The sequence below is a fragment of the Adelges cooleyi genome, unplaced genomic scaffold (genome assembly GCF_023614345.1).
Source record: "Adelges cooleyi isolate 19-005CV unplaced genomic scaffold, UGA_ACOO_1.1 ACOO_flye_CR_arks_rails_tigmint_CR_PRNA_30, whole genome shotgun sequence".
Lineage (NCBI taxonomy): Eukaryota > Metazoa > Arthropoda > Insecta > Hemiptera > Adelgidae > Adelges > Adelges cooleyi.
Window position 1 is genome coordinate 6,249,335 of NW_026095971.1, and position 25,425 is coordinate 6,274,759.

A 25,425-nucleotide genomic window follows, 5' to 3' on the forward strand; every position below is an offset into this window, starting at 1 on the left:
TTTAGTTGTTTATAGTATGGTATCTAGTAATTGTTTCTTTAGACAGGTTTAGACTAGTAAAATGATGCAACATGTTTTATGTATGTCATAATGTAATTTTCCATTTTTTTTATGATGTCATAGTTTATTAGGTTCATAATAAATATCATAAAGAAGTGTTAATAACACCGGAAGTTAATGGTATTAAATATAATATCTGATGAATGTCTGATAAAAACGTATACCACAAAATTGATTTATTGCGCAGTGTTACACTTTTAATTGTATTTCTTTATTAGACTCGATAAAAAAATAATTTAAATACAAATAACTTGAAGCTACAAAATCAAACTTAATATATTAAAATCTCTAACCAACATAGAAATTATAGGTTTTGCCAATTTTAAAAGTCGTAGAATAGGATTATTATAATTATAATTGGTAGAATACGGAACAAAAACTTTTGACGGAATCTAATGTAATGCACTAATTTGCAATTTGACGAAAGAACAGGAGCATCGATACTACCAACCATAAGTTTTTGCAAAACATATAAGTTCGCTTGCACTCTATTGTGGGTATAGTCATTAGGTGGGCATTAAAGTTGTAGAACAAATTCAGCATACTTTAAACTGACGCTGTACTCTCTTAAGTTTACAGTTTTTTTTTAAAATGTATGTGGATCCCAAATAACAACTCCATACTCTAAAAGGGGTCGGATTAATGAGCAATAAAGGGGTTTTAAAGATGTTGATAGCTTGAACTCGGAACCCACAAGAAATTATAAAGCCTTACAACTATTTCTATGTGCTTATGTAAACTCTAAGTCCGATTAAACGTGACACCAAGGTCTTAAACATGATTATGCGAAACTTTTAGGTTAATACAATTTCCTAAATATTCAAACGTCATAGGACAGTGAGAAAGAGCGAGAGACCAGACAGAAAATCCATTTGCACCAACTATCGAATTTTTAAATTTGTATAAATTGGCAAAGCCTAAATATACATAGTAATAGAGTATTTGAGTTTAATAGTTTGCATGCCTGACAGCTAAGAGCACATAACATAAATTTTAATTTTAAATTATTTTCTTCTTACTATATATGTATAAAAGTGTATAGTGCAAAGTATATAAAAGTTCTAAAACTTGAATCTTAGTAAACTTTTAAAAAGCATTTACTTTTAGTTAAGACAAAAAATATTTATTTCAACAATAATTTATATTTGAAGAAACTCATACTTAAATTTTTCACTAAACTATTAAGTCTGAAGTAGCTCTTATCTTATAATTGAAAACATAATTAATATTTATATATTTTTATCTAAAATTCTGGAAAAGTCTGTTAACTTTTTTTACCCGAGACCGTTCAGCTTAACTTACATAGTTATTATAAAATGTTGTTTAAACAATTTGAAATTAAAAATTACTTTTAAACAGTGTATAGAAAGATTTTAACAGTTTTATTAAAATAATTGTGCACTACAGTCAAAATGGTTTATCAAACCAAAACTCTTATTAGAATTCACCACTGTAGGTTTGCTGGGGTACTGTTGTATTTTAATAAGACAAACAAAACAACGGTGTATGTAATTGAAATATTTAATTTGAGACCAGAGTTTTTCCAATTTATATTTTTCACTGTAGTTGTCAGTGAATTTCGTTGTTAATATCATAATGCGTTGAGGGCAAAGTATTCTGTAGCCTGTCAAAACCAACAACTTGTTGCTAGCGGCCTTGTTTGGGTTACTCGCCCAAAGTACGGATGTGTGTCGTCTCATACATATATTATGTTACATCATAAGTGGAATAATAGTGTGTATATATAGTGTAGTAAAATGAGAGTCTAAGTCAATGCCAACGTTATTAGCTGGTAAAAAAAAAACTGAAAACATCTGTTCAGCAATTTACCGCCTACGGTTACGCGTAAACGTCCTCCCTCCACACCGGCCGGCTTGTTCTACTTGCATCGTACTACACACTCACATAGTTGGCCTCTGGATGGTATCCAGTAATCACGAATAACGCCATGAACGATGTAAATAATATGCACAGCAATGTCATTTTATAGTGATATAATATCAATTCGTAATCCGTGTATACTGTCGGCAGACGACAGATGCATGGCGATGTTTTCACGCGCTACGTTTAATCGTTTAAAAATATTATAACGGCGCAACTGATGGGCTGTATCAGCCGAGTTTTATAATATCTATTTCATTGGTCATAACATACAAAACAATATGATCGCAAGTTTGTTTCTAAAATTTGCGTCGATAACGGCCGTGTTGTTGGCCAGCATTCAAGTGACTGCAGCGGTTGTCAACGACAGCTCCACAAAGATCGTTAACCAAGGCAAAAATCCTCGTTGGAAAACCTTAAGGTTGGTCCATGCGGTACGTAAACAAAAATATGTTGTATTTGAAAACATAAACAAATAGAATGTTCCTTTATCAACACGTGTTTGATTTCGACCTTGATTGAACCCGAAAATTCGGCAATAAATAAATTAAAAACAAGCAAATAACGATTATGAAAATACAAGTTCATAGTATTAATACTATTCTAAAACATTATTGGTTTCTTGACCTTGACCTTTTATTGTTTGAGTTCGTACCAAAAAAGTACACGTTTTAATTAATTACATATTAGTTATTACCCATTTCATTTCTTTACTCATCTCCCGAGTAAGTCTATTTTGTGTGTGCTTGAAAGAGGGCTTTCGAGTACTACAGAAGATAGGATTTTATTCTAACAGATACTCCGATATTAAAACAAAAGAAAAAACCATAGAAAACCTAAAAAAATCTATGTTTAACGAGTCAAAAATGTATTATGAATGAGCCAATATAATGTAGTAATATAATAATAAAAGGGTACTTTGACATTAAATATACATAATTGTACTACCATAACAAAGTCTTGATTGTTTTAATAATTACGCTTTTTAAAGCTACCATCAGAATAACCAAAATTGGGTTAGTTGATATTTTTAATGAACTAGCAAATTTACTTGATTCATGGCCCTAGAAACTTTTCAAATTATATTTACCACAGTTATCTTTTCAAAAATCGACCATATGAATGTTTTTCGATTTAAATTTTGTAGTGCTTCAAAAAATAAAAAATAATAATATACAAGTGTCTCTGGTTTGTTTCATTGGATGATTTTTCCATTGATAAATTCACATATATATTTACTAAATTTTTTGGTAAATTTACCAGCTTCGATCAATTCATACATAAGTGTGAAATTTTCTTATGTAATGCAACCGTAATAACCTACCCTTCCCCAAAATTTTACAATTCAAAGACACATTTTGATAACCCTCTCAGAAAAATGTTTTAGATACGTAATATTTCTCTAATTCGAACACTAGTTTTATTTTTAACTAAGTTGTACGATAATCATTTACACTTATAACAGACTTATATATATATATATAGGGTCCGGCAAAAAAACTGCCCGTATTTAGAGATGGCGCTGTGTGAGTTGTGGACTGTGGTGGCGGTACAAAGGTGGAGGGGGTATCAATCGATAGCGGTATACATGTCATTTTCTCCGACCTAACCTAAACCAGTTCGCTATGAACCATGAAGAGGGAGAAGTCTGGTTCCAACAAGATGGAGCCACAGATCACACTTTGCGGCGCTCACTAGCAATCTTGAGAGAGATGTTTCCTGGCGGCTTCTGTCTTTGCGAGGAGTCATCGCCTGACCGCCAAGGTCATCCGATTTATCACCTTGTGATTTTTTTCTTTGGGGACTTGGAAGGCAGTCACCCAGGCAGTGGCTGCCATTACACCGGAAATGACACGAAGAACTATAACCTTTCCCTAAAGTTAAAAGTGAACGCCGCGAAGTGTATGCTGTGGCTCCGTCTTGTTGGAACCAGACTTCTTCCTCATCATGTTTCTAGCAAACTGGTTTAGGTTGGGTCGGAAGGAATGGCATATATATATATATATAATAATGGATTGCACCGTTGTACCCCCTTGCACCGTTGTACCACCACCACAACACACATAGTGTCATCTCTAAATACGGGAGGTTATATATATATATATATATATATATATATATATATATATATATAAATAGATACATTTAACAATTTCACACAATAGGAGTTGGTTTTGTATTTTTTGTAATCGAAGTTGATAGATTAAATTTATGTTTTAGGTTTTTAGGCATGGAGAAAGAACGCCGGCTGATACTTACCCGTTTGATCCATACGTAAATTATACGTGGAAACCGTACGGATGGGGACAATTAACTAATGCAAGTGATTTAAAGCTGCCTGAGTAAAATTAAAAGTGCCTAACTATGCTGTTAAAGTAGTTTTTTCCCCCTCTAACATGTTTAATAACGGTTGTTTATTTAGGTTGGTAAGCGCCATCAATACGAAATCGGGAAATTCATTCGAAAACGTTACAATGGCTTTTTGGACTTATTGTATTCTCCTGAAAAAGTGACATTTTGGAGCACTGACGTCGACAGGACTAAAATGAGTGCTCAGCTTGTTGCCGCAGCTCTGTATAAACCGGTCGGGACTCAACAGTGGCATAAGCGATTGGACTGGCAGCCAATCCCTATTCACGCAGAAAGCTTAAACGAAGATCAAGTAAAAAATGCATTACACATTGAAGATGGTTTAACCCTTTAATTATCAATATTGAGTAATGTAACAATTATTTGTATTTATTATATTGTAGTTATTGCTGGTGCGTAAGGTTTGTCCGCGTTATCATATGGAAAGAATGAAAATCATGAATTCGACATTGGTTCGTCAAGAATTTGAGAATTATAAAAATACTTTTGATTATTTGTCTCAAAACACTGGTATGGTCATTCAAGACCTTGATGACGTCCAATCAATTTATAGCACTTTAAAAGCTGAAGTAAGCGTATCTATGGCCCAGATCATAGATGTATTTTAACTATTTCATTATTTTTTAAAATTATAAAATACATATATAAATTAAAAATATACCTATATTTAATTTAAATGTAAAATTATTTTTAAAAGAACCCATAAAATGGCCTTTACAAACTGTTATTTATTGTAAATGAAATGTATGAAAGTAGAAATAACATATTAATAAAAAAATATAAAAATAAGCGGCCACGTCCCCACAATTTAGCATCACAATAGACAGTTTTCTATCTTGTCGAATCAGTATAACTTGTAAATAGATTGCTATTCACGTACCTGTTTCGTGCATTGTATACAATATTCTTAGTTGTACTCCGTTTAAGGTCCAAACACGTGTAAATAAAACGTTAGCTTCTGATCTTCGGACAATGTTCGGTCCTTCCGGGAATCCAGTTTCGAGTAACATGCGCCAGAAATTATTATTTATTGTTTTAAAAAGAGTAGACTTTTTTTTAGAATTTTCGCTTAGTGAAATATTCTTAAAAGAGTTTTGCTATGGCCTATGCCCTCGCTGGCTTATAATAGGACGTGTTTAAAACATCTTTAAAAAACAATAATAATATAATGTGCTCCTTGACTGGCAGCGATTATGCCTACACATTTATAATTGATGAAATTTGAATAACTTCTAATTTTTCATTTTTAGGAAGACTTTGGAGTAAGCCTCCCAGATTGGACTTCTAAAGTATACCCGACTAAATTGGCTCATATCACTGCCAGAAGTTTCATACTAAATGCGTATAACGAACAAATGAAAAAATTGAAAGGAGGTAAGTGTAATAAATTTGGGAAACTTATAATGGTTAATAGTTGGTTTTACGATGCAACTTGTTTAGGCCCATTATTAAAAAAGATATTGGATGACAGTAAGTTCAAAATGACTAAAAATTCAAATCATCAACTATACAGTTACGCTGGACACGACTCAACATTGGCCAATCTTTTAATAACGTTAGGAGTATGGGATGAACAAATTCCAACTTACAATATGTTAGCGTTACTGGAACTACACGAAACAGTTAAAGGACATTTTTATTTTAAGGTAAAATATTAAATTTATTGTTGAAGAACTAGTATTTCATTTTAGCTTTAGTGTGAAGCTGAAAATTATGTGTTTTTATGTTGTATCTGGAGTGAGTGACTGGATCCACGATATCTTCTAAACCGCTGATCGATTTCTTTATTTAACAAGTCTATGGATCAGAAATCATGTTTAAAAGGTGCTTCGATCGGCTAAATTTTTTAAAAATTATCCCTTTCACATCAAAAATGGGAAAAACGTCTAAAAAATGCAATACTAAAATACAATTTTAAGCTTATTATTGTCTTTACAATGATTTTACCAAAATGTAATATTGCTACCATCTTGTTACTCTACAGATTCGTATTAAAGCGATTTTTATGAGAGTGATTTCATTACTCTCAGTTATAAAATAATTTATAAAACCTGTGACCACTCCGATCCCAATGTTTCCCACTATGTCCCGACCCCATTGTGCTTGATTTTATTTTAAATATCTCTGTTTGTTTTAGGTTTTTTTGCGTAATGATACTTCATTAAATCCCTACCGATTAACTATACCAGGATGTAGAGAATCTAAATGCAGTATAAAACATTTTGAAGCCATATATCAAAATGTTTTACCGAAGAATTTAAATGAAGAGTGCAATTGCACAACGCAGCAGTGTGTCAACATAAAAATATTAGATAAAGGTCCTTGAAAATAAACAATGAAATATTTTTAAAGAAATGTATATTTTAAATACATTTTAATAAATGCTTATATTATTTAAAAATAATAATGATAAGTATTTGGTATTAGGATTTGTACCTATTTATTGTTATAAAATAGTACATAATTTCTTGGAAGTCAATTACCATTTCCATAATAATTTAAAAAGTTAATTAAATCCATCCGTTTTTATGCCGATATAATAATAAAAAATATAAATATTTTTTCAAGTAGTATTGTTGAAAATTTCAATTGGTTGGATTTATTTCTTTGGAATATATTTTTAATAAATTAAAAAATATGTACAAAATAATTTATTTTTCGTAGATTTTATACGTTTACGCGTGAATTCCATGATCATCAGACATTAGTAGACCTAAAACAATATTTAATGTGTTACTTGGCCACTTAAGAGTTTATATATATGCATGTGACATTTTTAACTTACTGGCAATAGCGGCTGTAAGTAAAGTAGTAACTGTTCCGCCGATAAAAGCTCTAAATATGTGTTTAACAATTACTGATCGCTGAGTAGGCGCTAGCGTGGTTAAAGTGCCAATCATGGATCCCACGGAGCCTGGATTGGCAAAACTACACAACGCAAATGTTGCTATTATTTCTGATTTACGCTAAAAACATAAATATTTTATTATTTTTCATTGATATCTTAAAATAATTTAAAACCGCTAGTCGTCGGATTACAAGTGGAACGTCGTTATTTGATTAAACGGCGGGAAATAACACAATAACTTAAAATATGAAAAATTTTTGCATTTACATTAAAATTTGTGTATTTAAATTTTATTTGTACGCTGATCATTAATATACGTGTATGGCCCTGGATTTAAATCTGTGTATTCAATTATCGCAGAACATTAAAATATGTATACGCTTACGTTGAGTTTGTTCTCGCTTATAAGTGTTCCCATTTTTTTGTACGCTATAAACTCGTTTGTGGTTATTTTCAGGCCAATTAATTTTGCCACTAATTCACATTCTTCATAATCGGTACCCAGCATCCAAGCGACCGGAATCAAAGTTTTCCCCAAAACGTACTACAGATAAAAACGTTGATAAATTAATAATTTGTGTGTGTGTGTACAATTATGGTACCTAATATGTACTGACCTCAAAGTTAAACTCTTGAAACCCTATTAAACTTCCTAACCACGATAGGACAGCATCAACAAAAGTGACAAACGATACGAATGCTATTATGTTGGCGATAATCGCTCCCACCAACTGCACTGCAAATTGTGCACCGTTACAGGCTGCGTCGACCACATTACAACCATTTCGGTGTCTGTGTGATAACAACATGTTTTGCATGAATTAATTGTTTTTTTTTTTTATATTACAGCTAAAAAGCCATGCAAGACCAATGAGTTAATGGTAATTCAGAGGCGAACTAAATAAGAGGTTTGAAGGATACTCCGATTAATTATTACTGAATAGGCAATTATTAACATAGTAAATACTATTATGTCCTCAGTCGCGTATAAGACCTAAAAATGGTGATTTTCTTATTGTTAGAAATAATTATACTTTAGCGAATGAGTACTCCTTAAACAAGGGTCGAGTAACCTATATTACCACTGCTACCACGTTTAAGTTCAAAGTACTAGCCATTAGTCTGTATAAAAATACAATGTAAACTACACAAAGAATAAGACAAAATAATTTCTTCTAATAATAATAATAAATAGGTGTTCCCTGGCTTTTGTGGTTCACCCCAATTGATTTTGTTGGAAAAAAAATTGTATTTTTTTATAGAAAATACTGCGATAGTCTGACAAAGAAAAATAATAGCCGTTAAGAATCCCCACTCTGTATTAATAAGTAGGTATACACTAGGGTTTAAGCTTTAAGGGATATGAAAGCAGTGTGGTTTTTTGACGTTTTAAATTTAAATGTCTGACAAATTTCGTCTACTTAGGCTGGTCGTATTTTAGTTCAATAAAAAGATAGAAAAAAAATTTTTCGGCAACTTTTTTAGATTATACTGGAAACAGATTTTTTATATTTTTTACTCTCTTATGTAAAACAATTGCATTTTAATACTTAAAACTGTCAAATTTATTTAGTTACAATAAACTGAATTTTTTAAAATAAAAATAGGGTTCTAACATTCTAACTCACATAATGAGACCAAAAAATTCATATCTTTTTACAGAATTGAATTTAAACCAGACAAAGTCTCACAATTTAATTATTTTATCAGTCTATCACAGCGCGTTTGGCAACGTCTTAACCTATTTTTTTACCTTAACTCCAACTATCTACAACAAATGCGTTTTATTCGGTCAAAGTTGGTTCAAGAGCAAAAATATTTTATATAAAATCAAAATATGATGACATTTCAGAGAAAATTACCTATCTTATTTTTAATATATTCGTTATTTAACTTATTATTCGATGTTGAAAAAAGGCATAATCGATTTTTCCAAAATGTTGTCTTTTTTAATTATTATTATAGGCGTTTTTGATCTAAAGGTACCTAAGATACCTACGTCCCTTACCAATATTAATTCTTTTTTTTCATATATGATTCCCCAATATTGGTTTAAATTATTATGCTACATTAACATTACATAATAATTACTTTTACGTTACTATCATTATTTATGTTGTATTATCATTATTGACACAATTTAAATAAAGGCCCCTTAATTAACAAAGAAAATAAATTATCATAGTTACATAAATTAATATACATATACAGCTTGCATTATTTTTATTTTGTCATTTGAACTTACTTGTTTGTGGTGATTTCTTCGTCTCTTATAACTAATTTTTCTGTTTCTGGGAAAATAAGTTTTGAAAAACTTAATGCAGTTGGCGCTGACATAATTGCTGCAGTAATTATATAAGAAGCATCGATTCCGAATGATGTATATGCAGCGAACACAGTACCTGATAAAAACTTAATATTGTTAAAAATAAACATAGGATTTTTATATTATTTTGTTCTATTAGTTACAGAAAGACTATTAGTAGGAAACAAAACATGTATTAATTAAGATTAAGCCATAATTAATTTTATTGCTTGCGGATTTAATTTTAGAGCATCACGTTAATGGTTAGGTTAAAAATATTAAAATTAATAGAATACTACAATATTACAATCAATAAATACAACATGGTGTAGTAGCATAAGGAGGAGCAATAAATATTTTATGAATAACATTTTTTTCGGTAGCTCAAAAATACAATCTAAAAATAATTCTTAAAAAACCAATAACTTCCCCTCTACTGTTTTATTTAAAACAATATAAGTACTTTCGGCCCTAATTTTATAAAAAAAAAAACTAAAAGTTTTATATCACCATAATGTTCTAAAAGCAACACCTTGTCGAATTAGCCATGTATGTCTGTATTTTGCTGCTTCCATTAGTTGTTAGTAGGATACGCAACCCATCTTATCTTTTATGCCATGGAAATAATTAGTTCTAGGTCTTCCTCTTGGTCTTCGTCCCATTATTCTTCCTTCAAAAATATTATTAAGAAAATCATTGTGACGGATAAGATGCCCAATAAATTTGACTTTCCTTTCCATTATGTTAATCATTATTCTTTAGACTTATTTTCTTCTAGAACTCTTTCGTTTGATTTTCGTTCTTCCAATTGGTTTTAATCATCTTCCTCCACAAACACATCTCCATTGCTTGCAGATTGTTTTTATCTTTCTGGGTCATTGTCGATGTCTCACATCCATAACATAAGGCACTCCATACAAAAGTTTTAATACACTTTTTACGAGTTTCAAGTTTGAGGTGTCTATTACTAAGTATATTGTACTTCTTGAGGAAAGCTTGTTGGGCGAGAGCTATTCTTCTCTTTATGTCAGCTGTTGATTGGTTTCTATTCGTAATTAAGCTTCCCAGATAGCAAAACTCATTAACTTGCTGTATAGGATTGTTTCTTAGATTGATATGTCATATGTACTTCACATTGTTACTACATACTACATCATTGTTATTGATCTAACTTATCAACATTGTTTTTGAATTCTGTCCATTGATCTACAGTTGGTAATTATCAAATATATCTGCCAAGGTGTTGAGCATTTTATTCATATCATTTTGAGACTCAGCTAGCAGTACAATGTCATCTGCAAATCGTATGCTGTGAACCCTTCGTCCATTGATCTTTATTCTTCCTGTCTTACTTTTAAGTTCATTTATTGATGCTTCAATCAAGATATAAACAAATTATATGATGATAGTAGGCATCCTTGTCCGCCTCCTTTTCTAATTTTAGCTTGTTTTGTTGTTCCATTAATATCAATTATAGTTGTCTGAGCTTTGTACAGTTTTAAAATGAGTCTTCTATCTCTCCAATCAATTCCCTTATTTTTCAACGTTCTAAATAAACACCTCTAATTTATTTTATCAAACGCTTTCTCTAGATCTATGAAAGTGGCATAATAAGTATTTCTGTTTATGCATCTATTCTTCATCAAGAATTTGGCGTAGTGCTGGTATCGCTTCTCTTGTCCCTCTTTCATTTCTGAATTGATCATCTCCTATTTGGTTTTCTATTTTATTCTTCGACTTATGTCTTATAACATTTAGGAGTATTTTTGATGCATGAGATAATTGTCCTGTAGTTAAAGCAGTCATTTGCATTTCCCTTTTTAGGTATGCATTTACTTGTGAAGAAGTCGTTAGGGATCTTTCCTTTTTCATAACAATCGGTGATGATATTAAAAAGCTTCTCTATCGTTGCATTGTCTAGGTTTTTTAATACTGCTGGTATTTCATCCATCTCCGTTGCTTGTTTATCTCTTAGATCTTTCAACACTTTATATAACTCTTCTCTGGTTATTGGTGGTCCCAATTCATTTATATTTACATCTTCTTCACTTTCAATATAAATTTGCTCATCTTCAATCTCATCTCCTCTGTACAACTCTTCCATATATTCTTTCCATCTCTCTGCTACTTTTTCATTTTCAAATAAGATATTTCCTGATTTATCTTTAGCCACATTACTTCTTGTTTTTAGAGTATAATTTATTCTTTTCACTTTATTGTACGCTTTGTACAATAAAGTAAAACGTAAATACATTTATTTTTTATAGACATTTATTAACTATTTTGTTAGTTTAGTTCAAAATTGTATTCGACTATTATGATATTATTTTTTGTTACTGATCTTTTTTCCTCGTATTATTGTATATTTTATTTTAGTTACTCCTATCTAATCACTTAAGAGGTAAAGCTTAATTTAATCCTTACGACCTTACCGTAAACAAATGTGTACTGTGCTGTATTTATTTTTAAGCCAAATCAATAATTATTGTTTTAAATGTATGACATTTTCGTTTTAAATAATAATATTTTGTTGCTGAACAATAAAGATTTAAAATAAAATTACAAATAGGAAACACCACTTAAAATTAAAGTTTATTTATATTTTTTAACTATTTATTACTAACCTGCAACCGTAGAGAAACCTCCCATCATTACCGCGTGCATTTCTGATTCGGTAAGTGTACTTAAATAAGGTTTTATCAAAATTGGAGCTTCTGTCTAAAACGAAATACAAATTTAGTTCAATAGATTTTTAATACTAGGAGTTTATGTTTGTACTCAAACAAAAAATACAACAAAAAATGTTCAATGAAGCTATATTACGAACATACTGAGTTAACCCATTCATGCCTAAGGTTAAAAATGTTTTTTAATTTCCAGTTTTCTGGATTATTCCAAAAAAAAGTTCTAAAAATAGATACGATAATAATAATGTTTATATTATAAAAATAATAATAATACATATAAAAAACAAAGGTAATTTAAACAACATTTGTAAACAATCAAATTATAACAGTCTGATAAATATCCGTAAATCGCAGCAACAGAATAATATTTTATATTATTCTGACATTTCAAACATTTTAGTAGTAATAATAAAAATAAAGGATTTTTTTCAACACAAATTCCTTAATATACTTTAATAATCATGTTTATAAATACTTAGGGATTATAAAGAAAGAGATATTTAAAAAAATATAAGAATAGATAAACTAATTCATTCAATTGAATATAAGCTAATGATATAAGCTATAATATGATTAATAAAAAAATACGTATAAAGTATTCAAATTAGCTAAAATTTGAATTTATATTCGATGAAATAACCATCATAATATTTAAAGGGCCTAATAAAAAAATAATTAATTGGTAAATGATAAATTCGATAAACAGCTGCTTTATGTTTGTTAAGTTAGCTCTTCAAAGACTATGCAATAATCTTCTAATAGGTTTGTTGGACTGTTGTCAGAATATTATTTTGTTTTTATTTTCAAACAATAAATTAATTCTGATATATTTTATTCATCCTTAAGCAACGTGTCCTTAAAAGCAGGGTTTTCAAAATGGTTAAGTATTTACTTAACTTGATAATTTAGTCATATTATTTAATTGTTTATTTAATAGTTATTTTTGCATCACTGTTCTGATCAACAAAATGCATTCTACACTCAAGTGGTCAAACAACGTCTGTGATTATATATTATATGGTATACTATACTACTTTTTATGCTATATTAAGGCATTTCTTTATAATTATTTAATTGACTATACATGTTTGTATTTTTTTTTAAACTTATTAAAAAAAACAATTTGCAAAGTATTGGCCTTATTTTAAGAAGGATTAGATAATATGGGGGGGGGAGGTAAGCACTATCAAATGTCTTCGTCTTAATAAAGATAAATTTTAATAATGTCCCAGCAAGTTCCTACAATCCTACATGCCAATTTTTATATAATTGTTATTAAATTATGCCAACCTTGTAATAATAACTTCATGTACATAGCTGTATAAAAGTACAAATTTATTATGGTTATATATATTTTATGTTGCAATACCTATAGATATGTTTTACTTCTATAAGTACTTTGATGCAGTATTTACTTTTCATTCTTAAAACGCTCCGTCGGTTCCGATGTTATGACGGCACAAAGAACACTTCACCACATTATTTAGATAGATTATTCGCTGTACAGTACATTAATCCTATACATTTAATCATGTGATCTATTCATGCAGTTAAGTATTCAGACCCCTACTGTACCACACTAACACGTTCACGAAAAATTGTACTTAAATGATGAAATTTCTATGCTTCGACATGTGAACATTGAAAAATCTATTTTATAAACTATATGTTACATAACAAAATAACAATTAGGTACTAATTAAACTAATATTCAAACACTTGTGTTGAAACAATTATTAAGCAAGATTAATTTAAGTATCATCTTATAATGTTATGAGTACTCCAGTTAAATTGTATTTTAGCTTCGTTACGAAACTGAGAAAGCATTAAATTTACAATAATATTTTTTACTTACCATGCCTAAAAACACGCTGGCACATGCGTTAACTGACTCGGCAGGCGTGGTTCCTAAAATTTTCTGTAAGAACCATCCAAGTCTTATGACAATCGTTTGAATAATACCGTAATAAAACAGAATTTCGATGAAAAAACACATGAAAAACAAAACGGATAATACCTGTAACAAATTTATAAACAATTGAAATACTGTAAAAACTGAAAATAGTTAGTTAATCGCGGAGAGTATATAATTTTTTATGGTTAAGGGTTTTAAATATTATTTTATTATGGCATAGTTAATTGTTAAACGTCATTATTTTAGACGCATAAGTATGATTTACCGCAAGTACTTCTAAAGCAACTAAAAACCATCTCACCATTTATGTAGGCGTTACAGATGACGATTAGGGTTATAAATGTAGGCCTTGACTTACAAAAAATGTAGTATTCAAGAAAATAAAATATTTTTATAGTTTTTAAAATGTATTTTCTCTGATACACAACCATTCATTTGTTAAAACACTTAACACGTACTCAAAATAAAATAAAATAAAATATAATAATATATAGTACCTTAAATGCAAATACTCCATAAACGTTGATTAGTTGATCACCGTAAGTTACTTCAGCTCCAACGTAGGCATATGCGAAGAAACTGTTAACTTTACGACCGACGACTTGGATAATGTGTTTACCAGAATTCCATTTAATAGCCAAAAGCCCTATACAAATTTGTAAAGCTAGGCCAGAAGTCACCGTGTTCCAATTTACACTTCTAGGATGCTTCGAAAGTGCAAATCCGGTAGCCACAAAAACAGTCAATCCGAAAAGGGGAATAAGTCTCCGACGATTATTCTGTGTATCGATAATTATGTATGCGAAGAAACAGGTAAAAAATATACATAGAAAAACAGTTCTAAAAAAACAATTGCATGCAATTAATTAACAAAACAAAATAAAACATAGAATACAGGGTAGTTAAAGTATTATGAGCCAATTTACACACAAACATAGAATGAATTGGTTTAGTTTCACCCCACAATGCCCATTAAAATTGTTATTGCTATCGTTATGAAACCAAGTTACAATACGAATCATACTTTATTTCAAATGAGTTAAGCAAACTGTTAATCAAAATTACTTCATAACACGTATGGAAAATGATTTCGTGTATATTTATATAATATCTTTTACATTTTTAATAAAGCTAGGGAATTACTACATTTAGTTAAATAGTTGTTTGTTATAGCATCTACTTACTTTGTCGAATAGTATTGTACTTTTATAACTAGAGCTAGCTCTACTTATACTTCTTCTTTCCTATTATATAATCTGTTTTACCTATTTATTACTTAATGGTTTATTCTCTATTCAACATTCCCAAACAATTTTAATTAATCATTCCTTCTTAGACGAAACTTTCAAAACAAATTATCTTTTATACTATTATTTAATCTTATCGCATTTCATCTAAATATTTTAATTTCAGTTACTTTCACCTCTTTTGTTTTAATGTTCAACGTTCATATTTTATTGTATTACACGTTTATAAATAAGTAAAAATCATGATTGAGTCTATTATTAAAAGCGCCATCAAAGTACATACGAAAGAACACACTCAAAAAAAAAAAAAAATAATAAAAGCGCATTATAATGAGATAACATTAATGTCATAAGTCATAACATTGAAAACATCTGATAGCAATAGAAAAACAGTCACTCGAAATCACTTCAAAATAAAATATATTTTTATCAGAATTTATTATCATATATAAATTGTGCAAATAATTCTAGACATCTATAGACTTTATAGATTGCGAGAGGCAATCGAAAACATATTTTAGGGAAAAATCAAATCCTTATAGTCACTATCGAAAAACACAGGAATTGTACAGGTGAATGGATGAAGACGCACAGAATGCTAAGTTGTTTTATTTCCCATAAGAATACAGTATATGACCTTTCTTCCATCCAGAGATAAGAAAAACAAATTTTTCAGGGAACCGTAACTTCTATTCCTCTTTGAGGAAGCAATATAATAGTGAAATAGAAGTGTTCAGCACATGGTCCTGATAACTTTTAAATCCCGACCGGAACGTGGAAAAATAAGTGTTCCGAAAGTGAGTATCGAGCTTTAGTGTGTGTAATAATTGGCCACAATAAAACATTGTTTTCGAAGTATATTGAAATACCTTTAGGTATACCGAACAAAATAAGTACACAATGTGTAAAACGCTATTTCAAATAAACATTAAAAATAATAATTATACTCATTGTGTATATTAATAAGAAGATTCATTAGCACAGGCTATACATAATGGTGTTGTTATTGTTTCCGATGACGGCTGGTCATGTTTGACGTTCAGGGTTATAAGTTTGAATAAATGGGAACCCTAGCCTATAGAGCCCAATGATATCCGTAAAAATGAAATCTAAATTGGTAAATGTTTAAGCTACAAACATCAGAATGACGATGACACATATTAACTACACTTAATAATAATAAAAGTAATATTTTTTTGGCCGAACTGTATTTTATCTTATCAGTTAATCGCTAAAACGTTTAATTTTAATATTAAAATAACATCATGCGAGTAGCAAAACCGTATCTAATTCACAATTAGGAGTACATTATCACATATAAAACATATTATTATATGTTAATCAGTTGAAAGAATAAAAATAACGATTTAGTAAATACATTGCAAACAATTTTAGTAGGTAGCATTATTTAAATACATAGCGAATTTAAGAAAAGTTGAGACAAGGTGTAGTTATAATTTTTTAATAAAAGCGTCTTAAGCTAAGCTCTTATTTACACGCTTTATTCGCGATTTATCACACAAGACGGGCCTGTAAAGAACAAACGAACAGAAGGCAGGTGGCTGAACCTCAAATATTTAGCTCCCTATCTATAGTAATGTCAACATAGTGATAAAAACAAAAAAAAAAACTAAATGAATAACAAAATTCCAAAAGTCTCCCTCTTGGAACTCCAAGAGGGAGACACGGTGCACCTAATATCGATTAAATAAGAGTTTTAGACAGAAGCAGAAAATTAGTGAATGGTTTTGGCAATGCACAAATAAACAAGTTCCTTGTATATACTCGTGTGCAGTGTACTGTATTACTACTTGTATTGTACATTAATAGTAAATAAAATACGTATAACACTTTCGATGTCGATTAAAATATTAGCATTATAGTGTTACTAAAAAAATTGTCGACAATACATTATAATATTTTGTGTGTCATGGATAACCTCTTTTTCTGATTCGCAATTAAAAATGTGCATTATATTATTACCAAACGAACATTACTCTTTCCTAACTAATAGATTAAGGTTTTCGATCAAAATATAAGTTTCTACAAACGCATTAGGCTTCCAAACTCAAGTACTGTTAAGTAGCTTATTTAAACCTAAAATCGCCGTTATTTATTATCTCCTAGGAAAGTCGAGTGTCTACTAGTCTAGAAGTCTATTAGTTACATTTTATTACTCTGTCCCTATTACTAGATGATAATTCCAGAAAATTAAATATCAGATTAATACATTCTTTCATTTGTCATTAAATTAAATTTCAGAACTATTCCATGTATAAGTACAATTCTTACTTTATTTGGTCAAAATAAAAATCTTTTCACCAAATTAAAATATATCCAATGTGTTAAATACATTTTTTTCGAATGTATTTGAAAATCGGCTGTTACTCAAAAATGAATTATTTAAAATTATACACGTATAAATAATATGCCGAATATTTCTAATATATCTAGTACTGCCATACTAAACACAATTTCACGTTCGTCTAATACTTCGACATATCTCAATGAGAAATTAAATTTTAATTATATTTGTTAATTAAAACATTTATTTCACTTTTAACTATGTCTTACTTTGTTTGTTTCAGTATTGAACCATTATTTTTTAACAGTATTATATCGAGCTGTAGAAGATGCACTAGTAAATTTAGGAACTTAAAGCCATAATATAATACTGAAATAATTATTAGTAAACCCAGTCCATTTTCCCAGCCAATATCCCTAGTACCTGTTGAAAGTAAAATTAGATTAGATGATATAATTAATACACTATAATAATAATAAAAACATATGTAACATATATTGATTTTTCTTTAAATACTTAACTTTAATCATTTTTTGTACATTTAAAAATATTTCAATTAATAATTATGTATAATACCACTTATATGCCAATGTCTCACAGCTGCTGCAATGTAGCCTATGAAGAGAATATGGCCAAGCAATGCCAGAGCAAGGCCATTGTAGGAGGTGCCAATAGATTGTTTAACCTTGTCTAAGTTTTCCGAACTGTGTTTTGGTTGTATATCCTAAAGTTTGAGTTATTTTATTTTATAAACAAGGTATTATACATTTTAGTGTTAAGTGTAATACAGAAATTAATAGATTTTTCTAAATCCATTCTTTTTTTATAACTGCATAAATACATTTGTAACATTTACATATGAATTGACGGCTATAGAACAACTCTGAACAACATCATTATTGGTTTCTTCATTATCCGTCTTGCTATTTTTCATTATTATCGACATTGGTTCACCTCAAAACGATTAGAGTTCTGCTCCACAAATCACATACCTAAGCAAGTAATTTTTAGAGTCACAAGAATTAAACACATACAATCGGTTTTGTTTTACGCAAATGCTATATTGTTATGATTACGTAAGTAAATTTTGCATTATATTTTATGTTTAACACTTGTACAAATAACCCTGCGCATGAATAAAACAAGTGGAGCTAAACTAGTCGTTTCTCGGATAATGAAATTGTACGTTGGTAAAATATAAACTACTGATAAAATCATAATGAGTAAAATTTTAGTAAGTATAAGGTATGAAAAAATAATTTATTTCGAATTTAGTTCGTTTTTAAAAGTTACCTAAATATTTTGAATTTTATCTATATTGCTCCTGAGAAAACAGGTAACGTATTTATACTTAACAAAACGTGCAATGAGACAAAAACAAAATATGCTTGTTCATTCTTTTTACAGATAAAATTAATTTCATTTTTTTACCACCGTAATAAACCGTAAGTTATACAGTATGAGTGTTTTTACATTTTTTTTTAAATATTTAATAAAACACTCTTTTAAAGCAGTCGTTAAAACACGGAAAAAGTAAAAAAAGGTATTATCGGTTTTCTAATATATTCTTAAAACAAAGAATAATAATACCAGAATGACTTTGAAGCATATAAATTAATAAGATTAAATGGAGTTTGTTGGTCAACTATTTCATTGTCGTTGCAATTTTATACATTTTAGGTATCAATAACAAATATATTTTTAATTTATATTAATTATGTCTGCTACTTATATTGTATTATATTTACGTCTAGGCTAAACTCATTTTGTATTGCACTTTGAACACAACTTACCCAGACACGACACGTCTCTTCAGTAGATGTAGTGTTAAGAACATCGATGAAAACAGAACATGTTGAAACTAAATAGCTGTCTAACTTTGTGGTTTACTTTTGTTCTTGTCTGTAAAAATAATATATCTTGATTATAAGAGTTTAAGATTAAAATAATACATGTTATACTTTAATAACATGTTATAGTTTAATAACATTAGAAAAAAAAATCTTTATATAATACTATGTTTTGTTCCTACAACATAATATTCGGGGCTTAACAAGTTTAGTGCTTTCACTGCCAAGTATGGTACTGAAAGCGTTACATACTAAATAGATAGACTAAACTGTTCTAGAAATTAACTTGTTAAAGAGCTGAAACATGTTTTTTTTGAATACATAACAAAAAATATACAGAATTCTATGTTTCTTAATTCTAGCACTGTCTATAAAAAACATAAATAAATACAATAACTGTTGAGTTCCTTGAAATATTTAAATAAAAAAATGAATAGGCTAAATTTTAATCCTATATTGAGTATAATGTCTCGTTTACAAAATCGCCGCTGCAAAGTTGTTAAACGTTTATTTAGGTTGATATCATTACTATATAAAACTCTATTATGTTTTGGGTTGTCATAATATTTAAAATCATTCTTTGACAAGGTGATCCACGAGGGTAGGTTAATTGAAATTTCTGTCATTTAGAAAAAACAGTTTTGTGGACATTGTGCGGGTAGTGTGTCGTCCTCTTAATAAGCTTTTATATGAAGAGTAGGTTTTTGTTTTAGAAATATTAGGAAATATTTAAAATTTATCAAACATCCGATGAGGTACAGCCCTCAAAAATATTTAATTTTATGAATTTGATCGATACTCGAAAACCATTATAGATCAAATAAAATGGGTTCAGCATAGTCATGTTAATCTGATAAAATTATATAATTTGAATAAAGAATCCTTAATGCTGTACTAATAAATACACACTTTAGTTGTAGCTTAAAACTTAGATTTTGTGAATAATTGCATTTACCGAACCTTTTGTATTGTTCACCCCTCTAATCGTCAATGAATTAGAAGATAAAATATTAGTATTATTATTAGTAATTAGAAAAGTAACTATTCTAAACGGGTTGTTTATCAGAAATTATTTTAATTCTACTCGTAATATTAATAGATATGTCAAATATGTGTGTTTTCTTTGACTTTTAAAAGTTACTGCCTGAGATACCCTTTATAATAATATTTTTAACTGGAACATTTAAAACTGTTTTTGTTCATTTATCATAATAATAATATTACTTGAAATTTGTTTAAGCTAATACAATTATTTCTAAAAATTTTTACTGTAATTGAACATTTTAATACCCATATAATATAGTTATTAGAAATATATTACATACTTGACTATAAATTCACAGAAAATAATAACAATTAATGTTTTTCTATGTCTACACCTATGTTTTTTCACAGTCACACTTTTTAAATTGCAAATTATGTAATAAAAATGACACCAGGTCGATTTGCTAATTTTATAATATTGTAAAATAAATATTAAAAATAAAACAATATGTTTATTATAATTTTCTGAAAAATAACGTTTTTTGTATTAAATTAATCACCCTGTATATATGAACAAATATAAAATTGTTTTTATATTCATATTATAGTAAAGAAAAAACCTAGGCAAAAATTAAAAAAAAAAAAACATTATATATTTTATTTTTGTAATAAAGGTAGGTATTATTTATTATTATTTTTAAATTCTAATTTTATACAAAACATTTTTTTTCAATTTTATTTACAAAAAAAACATATTTTTTGGAGTCTTCCCTCCTTTTGGCTGGAGTATAGTCAGTGTTTGGAAATAATGCATTCATTGGATTTCATTCCATTTTAGAAGAGTGCAATTATGAATGCATTACATTTAGTATTAAGGAATGAGGAATGGGAATTAATTTATTTTATGTCGGAATGTGTATCAAAATGAATAAATTCTAAAAAAAACTATTTTCCGTTTAAAAATGAGAATAATTTTCAATTCAGTGACTGGAACCTACTACTCTATTGTTATCAATGATTTTTATCATAATAGTTGAAAAATCATACCATTCACCAGTATTTTTTGCTCTTCTGTCAAAATTTATAATGATAGGAAACAACTCGGTAGTTTTTATGTGTAATTTGGTGATGGTAAGCAGAGAGGGAATCAAAATAGAATTTGTTTTCCAATAATTCATTATTTATTTGTTATCTTTGGTTTTACTTCACAGTTTACACCCATAATTTATGTATTTCCTTTAATTTGACATGGTGATTTAAATTAATATTCTGATATAAATCACTTAAAAATTAAGGTAAAATATAGTACTATACAGTATTCAAATAAATATGTACCTATACATTTGTCATTTGTTTTATATTTATTATATAATATGACTATACTCGGTTCAAAATAAGAAGCGATCTCGGCAGCTATCTGAAAGCCACACAAAAAACCGGTTATCGAGTAGCCGCCGAAGTCGCTTCTTAATTTGAACAGAGTATAGATGGCATCTACTAATCTAATTAGTAATTACTGAATACTATTATAGTATTATCTATTGACTACCTATTTTAAGGGTTACCTACACTATACAGTTTTTTTTATTTATTTATTTTTTTTATTAGCCATTATACACTGTACAGTTATTATTTCTTTATAATAGAACAAATATAAAAAAAAAATTTCGGAATGCACTGGAATGCTTTACATTTTTTTATGAATGTGAATGTGAATGCATTACTTTTTAAAAGGAATTTTCCAAACACTGAGTATAATTAATATTCTATCCCTGTAGTTGGAAAATTTATATATTTCCATGGTTGTTCTAGGTACTTATTTCATAAACACAAAATATCAACGTTCTACGATATAATGACAGAAACGGTAGTGGACAAACAAAACACATTACTTTTTCCGTTGTGACAAGACCTTGGATTTGTGTATATATAAAATAAAATGACAATATAAATATTACACTTATGTAGTTTACCTCAATAATGATACGGAGTTATTATTATTATAATATTGGTGAATTTTAATTTATAATAATATTTATATTACGCCTATACATTCTAAAAAATATATCCGAAATTCTAAAAAAATAAAATGTATTTTTTCAAAATCGGAAGGATGAATAGGTTGTATAATAATAATAAACTGTTGTCTGTTTGTAATATTTTAACACTTTAAAATAGTTTCTATTGATAATTGTATTTAATACTATTTTCTAAATAATATTATAACAGAAATCAGCATAAAAATAAATGCGAACTAATTGTTATCAAAAATTATTATACAATGTGCAAGTAATAATAACAATAATATAACATAACAATTAGCATGTTAAAACATGTAAAAACTTTTCACATTTAATGAATTTAATTTCTGAAATGGTTATATTTTACATTTTAGTATGACAAATTCGAGTATTTGAATAATACCTTAGCGTTCCACGTTACTGCATTCGACAATGAGCAAGTTCCGTTAGCGGTTAGATTATTAATTTACTATAGGGTAATTTAAACTTATTTAACTCTTTAGAGACGCCAAAGCTGTTTAGTTACAATAAAGATATTTCCTAATACATAAAGATACTTAATGTTACACTTAAGTGTAATAAAAAAATACTGGTGGATATGCATATAACTATTATAATATGATATATGTTATCTAAATACTTACAAATTAATTATCTATGATGCAAAAGTTCTTGTTAAAAGCAAATAATAATAATAACGAGTTTAAAAAAAATAGAAAATATGTAGTTATATTAAGTGTAAAAAACGATTTTAAAAATGATATGTTAACATAAGTTTATAAAAAGTTCTGTATCTAGTGTTTAAAACTACTGTCGCACTCAGCGTCGAGTTGGACTTTTATGTCTTATAATTAAAGTAAATTTGTGTGACGGAACGAATATTAAAGTATACATTTATGAACGCGTTTGTCACTTCTACGGTTGATGATGAACTGTGCCAAGGATAGTTATCAAATACTTGTGAGTATTCATGACTATTAGATATTTTGTAGCGTTTCCCCTCCACAAATGAATGATAATAATATAGCTGCGATACATCCTATGATATTTTATGTTTATTCAGTTCTATTTTAAAAGTGGTCGGACAATTTTTTTTTCCAAATCATGCTTGACATGGAGGGGTTTGTTTTCCTTAAAATACAACCAAAATTGCTAATTATCTTTGTACGAAAAAAAGAATTTGTATCATTTAACAAATTTTTACTATATTTATTTCATTAAAAACTATTTTTACACTTCTTGAAAAATGTCTTTATTGACCCTGGTCGGTTCTTAAAATATCTACAAAAGTTGGATAGTTTAATCAGAAATTTTAATTTCTTACAGTTACAGTACACAAAGTTTTTAAAAACTAGTGGTAATTATACATCATTTAAGACCATTGGCATATCAATGGGAGAAGGATTTTTCAATAAAATAATAACAAAATGTTGATATTTTGAAAACAATACACCGTTAACTAGTACTGCAAAATTGTTGTCGTAGTCATGGTCAGTGCATTTACACACCAGTGGTAAGTTTAATTTATTCACTAGCTTTTTTCTTAAAACCAACATCTGCTTCTGTATACTAGCATTTATTAAGGGGTATTGTATAGGCAATTTTTCATAAATTAACAACATTAAACTAACATTTATAAACTAGTATATTAATACAGCTAAAAGTTATCTATTTTGACATTTAATATTTTTAGCTTTTATAATGCTCAGATGCCTCATTTTTGTATAAAAATAAAAGTTTCTACTTCTAACAGTAAGTTTATAAAAATATTCCGGTTTGTTTTAAAAAACACTTAAATTCTTCACGTCATACACACAGAAGGCAAATTCGATTCGTGGCAAAATTTCAAAATTATTCATCATTGAAAAATTAAAATAATTTAATCATTTTTACAATACCATTAAAAATGAATGTCGTATGTATTGAAAAATCTACATCTAACACCAAAACTATTCTCCGATTACGCGTTTTAGAGTACGGATAAAATTAAAATGAGTTTTATGTCAAATATTGCCTATATTTGGCCCCTTAATACATCCTAATTCCAATTTCTAGCTAATAATTTTAATATTAATAACATGTATATAAATTTATTATTATTGTTCTAGGTTATGTTTAACATGTAATGACTTCAAATAAATAACCCGGACATTGTAACCGGAAAATTGTTTATATTATCTACCGTTTGAAAATTGAAGTAATCCTTCATAATATGCTCGAAACTAAATTACAAGAAAACTAAATGAATATAATTTGCCATGATAACATCACCTAAAACAAATATCTCATTAGAGTTAACATGTATAAGGTAAGTTTTACTGATAACAGCTAATCATAACTTTTATTTTTTTTGAGTTAGAGAGCCGAAATGTTTAACCCATATCAAGTTTAGCCAACCACATATACTGTGCAAATTTTAGACGCCTACATTCAATATATAGCGAGAAAAATATCCATTAAAATGAAACTTAATCACCCAATCAATTGGAAAAATCGATTCCGTATAGTCGACATCAACGGGAGACCAACTCTCATACATATCCACGGACAGAATGCCAAGTTGTTCTATTTTCGATAAGAATATATATAGTCTTACTCCCATGCAGAGATTCGAAAAACAAATTTTTCAGAGAACCGTAGCTTCCAATTTGAGGAATCAGTATAATATTATGAGCAATTAAAATTGTTATTATTATTAACTATAGAATACAGACAATACATATAAGGTGCTTGTAGTTTTTTTAAAACTGAGTGTATACTAAATTAGTTAAGAGAGTTTATGAATATGTGTCATTATACGACTTTATGATTATTGCTACTCGCGTATTAAGTACACATATTTCTAAAACGCAATATAATAATAACAGCGTAATAAGTAATAACAAATTTCATACTAAAAATATTACTCGGGGCTATTTTATGATCTTTCATTACTGCTTTTATAATCATTGA

At 28.5% G+C, this 25,425-nt stretch overlaps 2 protein-coding genes and 1 long non-coding RNA gene across 7 annotated transcripts; 2 read left to right on the forward strand and 1 right to left on the reverse strand.

Annotated features, from left to right (window-relative positions):
• The first annotated feature begins 1,899 nt into the window (after positions 1-1,899).
• LOC126839073 (prostatic acid phosphatase-like) lies at positions 1,900-6,961 on the forward strand. Of its 3 annotated transcripts, none has more exons than XM_050574020.1 (7): positions 1,900-2,375; positions 4,162-4,260; positions 4,364-4,603; positions 4,695-4,910; positions 5,562-5,685; positions 5,752-5,957; positions 6,449-6,961. In XM_050574020.1, exons 1-7 carry the CDS (start codon positions 2,223-2,225, stop codon positions 6,635-6,637), a joined length of 1,227 nt encoding a protein of 408 aa, XP_050429977.1. In that variant the 5' UTR covers positions 1,900-2,222; the 3' UTR covers positions 6,638-6,961. The 3 variants fall into 3 exon arrangements, with proteins under 3 accessions (XP_050429977.1, XP_050429979.1, XP_050429978.1); XM_050574022.1 differs by having other exon boundaries at positions 1,908-2,375; positions 4,695-4,763; XM_050574021.1 differs by having other exon boundaries at positions 1,956-2,375; positions 4,695-4,880.
• LOC126839071 (sodium/nucleoside cotransporter 2-like) lies at positions 6,733-23,428 on the reverse strand. Of its 3 annotated transcripts, none has more exons than XM_050574015.1 (13): positions 23,118-23,428; positions 19,412-19,520; positions 18,460-18,610; positions 18,195-18,342; positions 17,888-18,041; positions 14,564-14,906; positions 14,007-14,168; positions 12,089-12,182; positions 9,405-9,561; positions 7,777-7,951; positions 7,545-7,703; positions 7,097-7,277; positions 6,733-7,024 (listed from the first exon to the last, which is right to left on the reverse strand). In XM_050574015.1, the coding sequence occupies exons 3-13, from the start codon at positions 18,562-18,564 to the stop codon at positions 6,987-6,989; spliced, it is 1,716 nt and encodes a 571-aa protein (XP_050429972.1). In that variant the 5' UTR covers positions 18,565-18,610; positions 19,412-19,520; positions 23,118-23,428; the 3' UTR covers positions 6,733-6,986. The 3 variants fall into 3 exon arrangements, with proteins under 3 accessions (XP_050429972.1, XP_050429973.1, XP_050429974.1); XM_050574016.1 differs by lacking the exon at positions 23,118-23,428 and adding an exon at positions 22,877-23,006; XM_050574017.1 differs by having other exon boundaries at positions 6,737-7,024; positions 18,475-18,610.
• LOC126839074 (uncharacterized) lies at positions 23,294-25,181 on the forward strand. The gene is made up of 3 exons (XR_007685771.1): positions 23,294-23,433; positions 23,800-23,986; positions 24,582-25,181. It is a non-coding gene; the product is annotated as an uncharacterized LOC126839074 (long non-coding RNA).
• The last annotated feature ends 244 nt before the right edge of the window (positions 25,182-25,425 follow it).

What these genes read in the sequence shown, in the direction of transcription:
- LOC126839073 (XM_050574020.1), top strand. Translation starts at nt 2,223, where the DNA reads ATGATCGCAAGTTTGTTTCTAAAATTTGCGTCGATAACGGCCGTGTTG. An exon ending in CCTTAAGGTTGGTCCATGCG is followed by an intron (nt 2,376 to 4,161) that starts GTACGTAAACAA and finishes TTTATGTTTTAG; the next exon opens with GTTTTTAGGCATGGAGAAAG. An exon ending in GATGGGGACAATTAACTAAT is followed by an intron (nt 4,261 to 4,363) that starts GCAAGTGATTTA and finishes TTGTTTATTTAG; the next exon opens with GTTGGTAAGCGCCATCAATA.
- LOC126839071 (XM_050574015.1), bottom strand. Translation starts at nt 18,564, where the DNA reads ATGTCGATAATAATGAAAAATAGCAAGACGGATAATGAAGAAACCAAT. An exon ending in TTCAAGAGTTTAACTTTGAG is followed by an intron (nt 7,704 to 7,776) that starts GTCAGTACATAT and finishes TTTTATCTGTAG; the next exon opens with TACGTTTTGGGGAAAACTTT. An exon ending in TAAGCGAGAACAAACTCAAC is followed by an intron (nt 7,278 to 7,544) that starts GTAAGCGTATAC and finishes TTATGTTTTTAG; the next exon opens with CGTAAATCAGAAATAATAGC.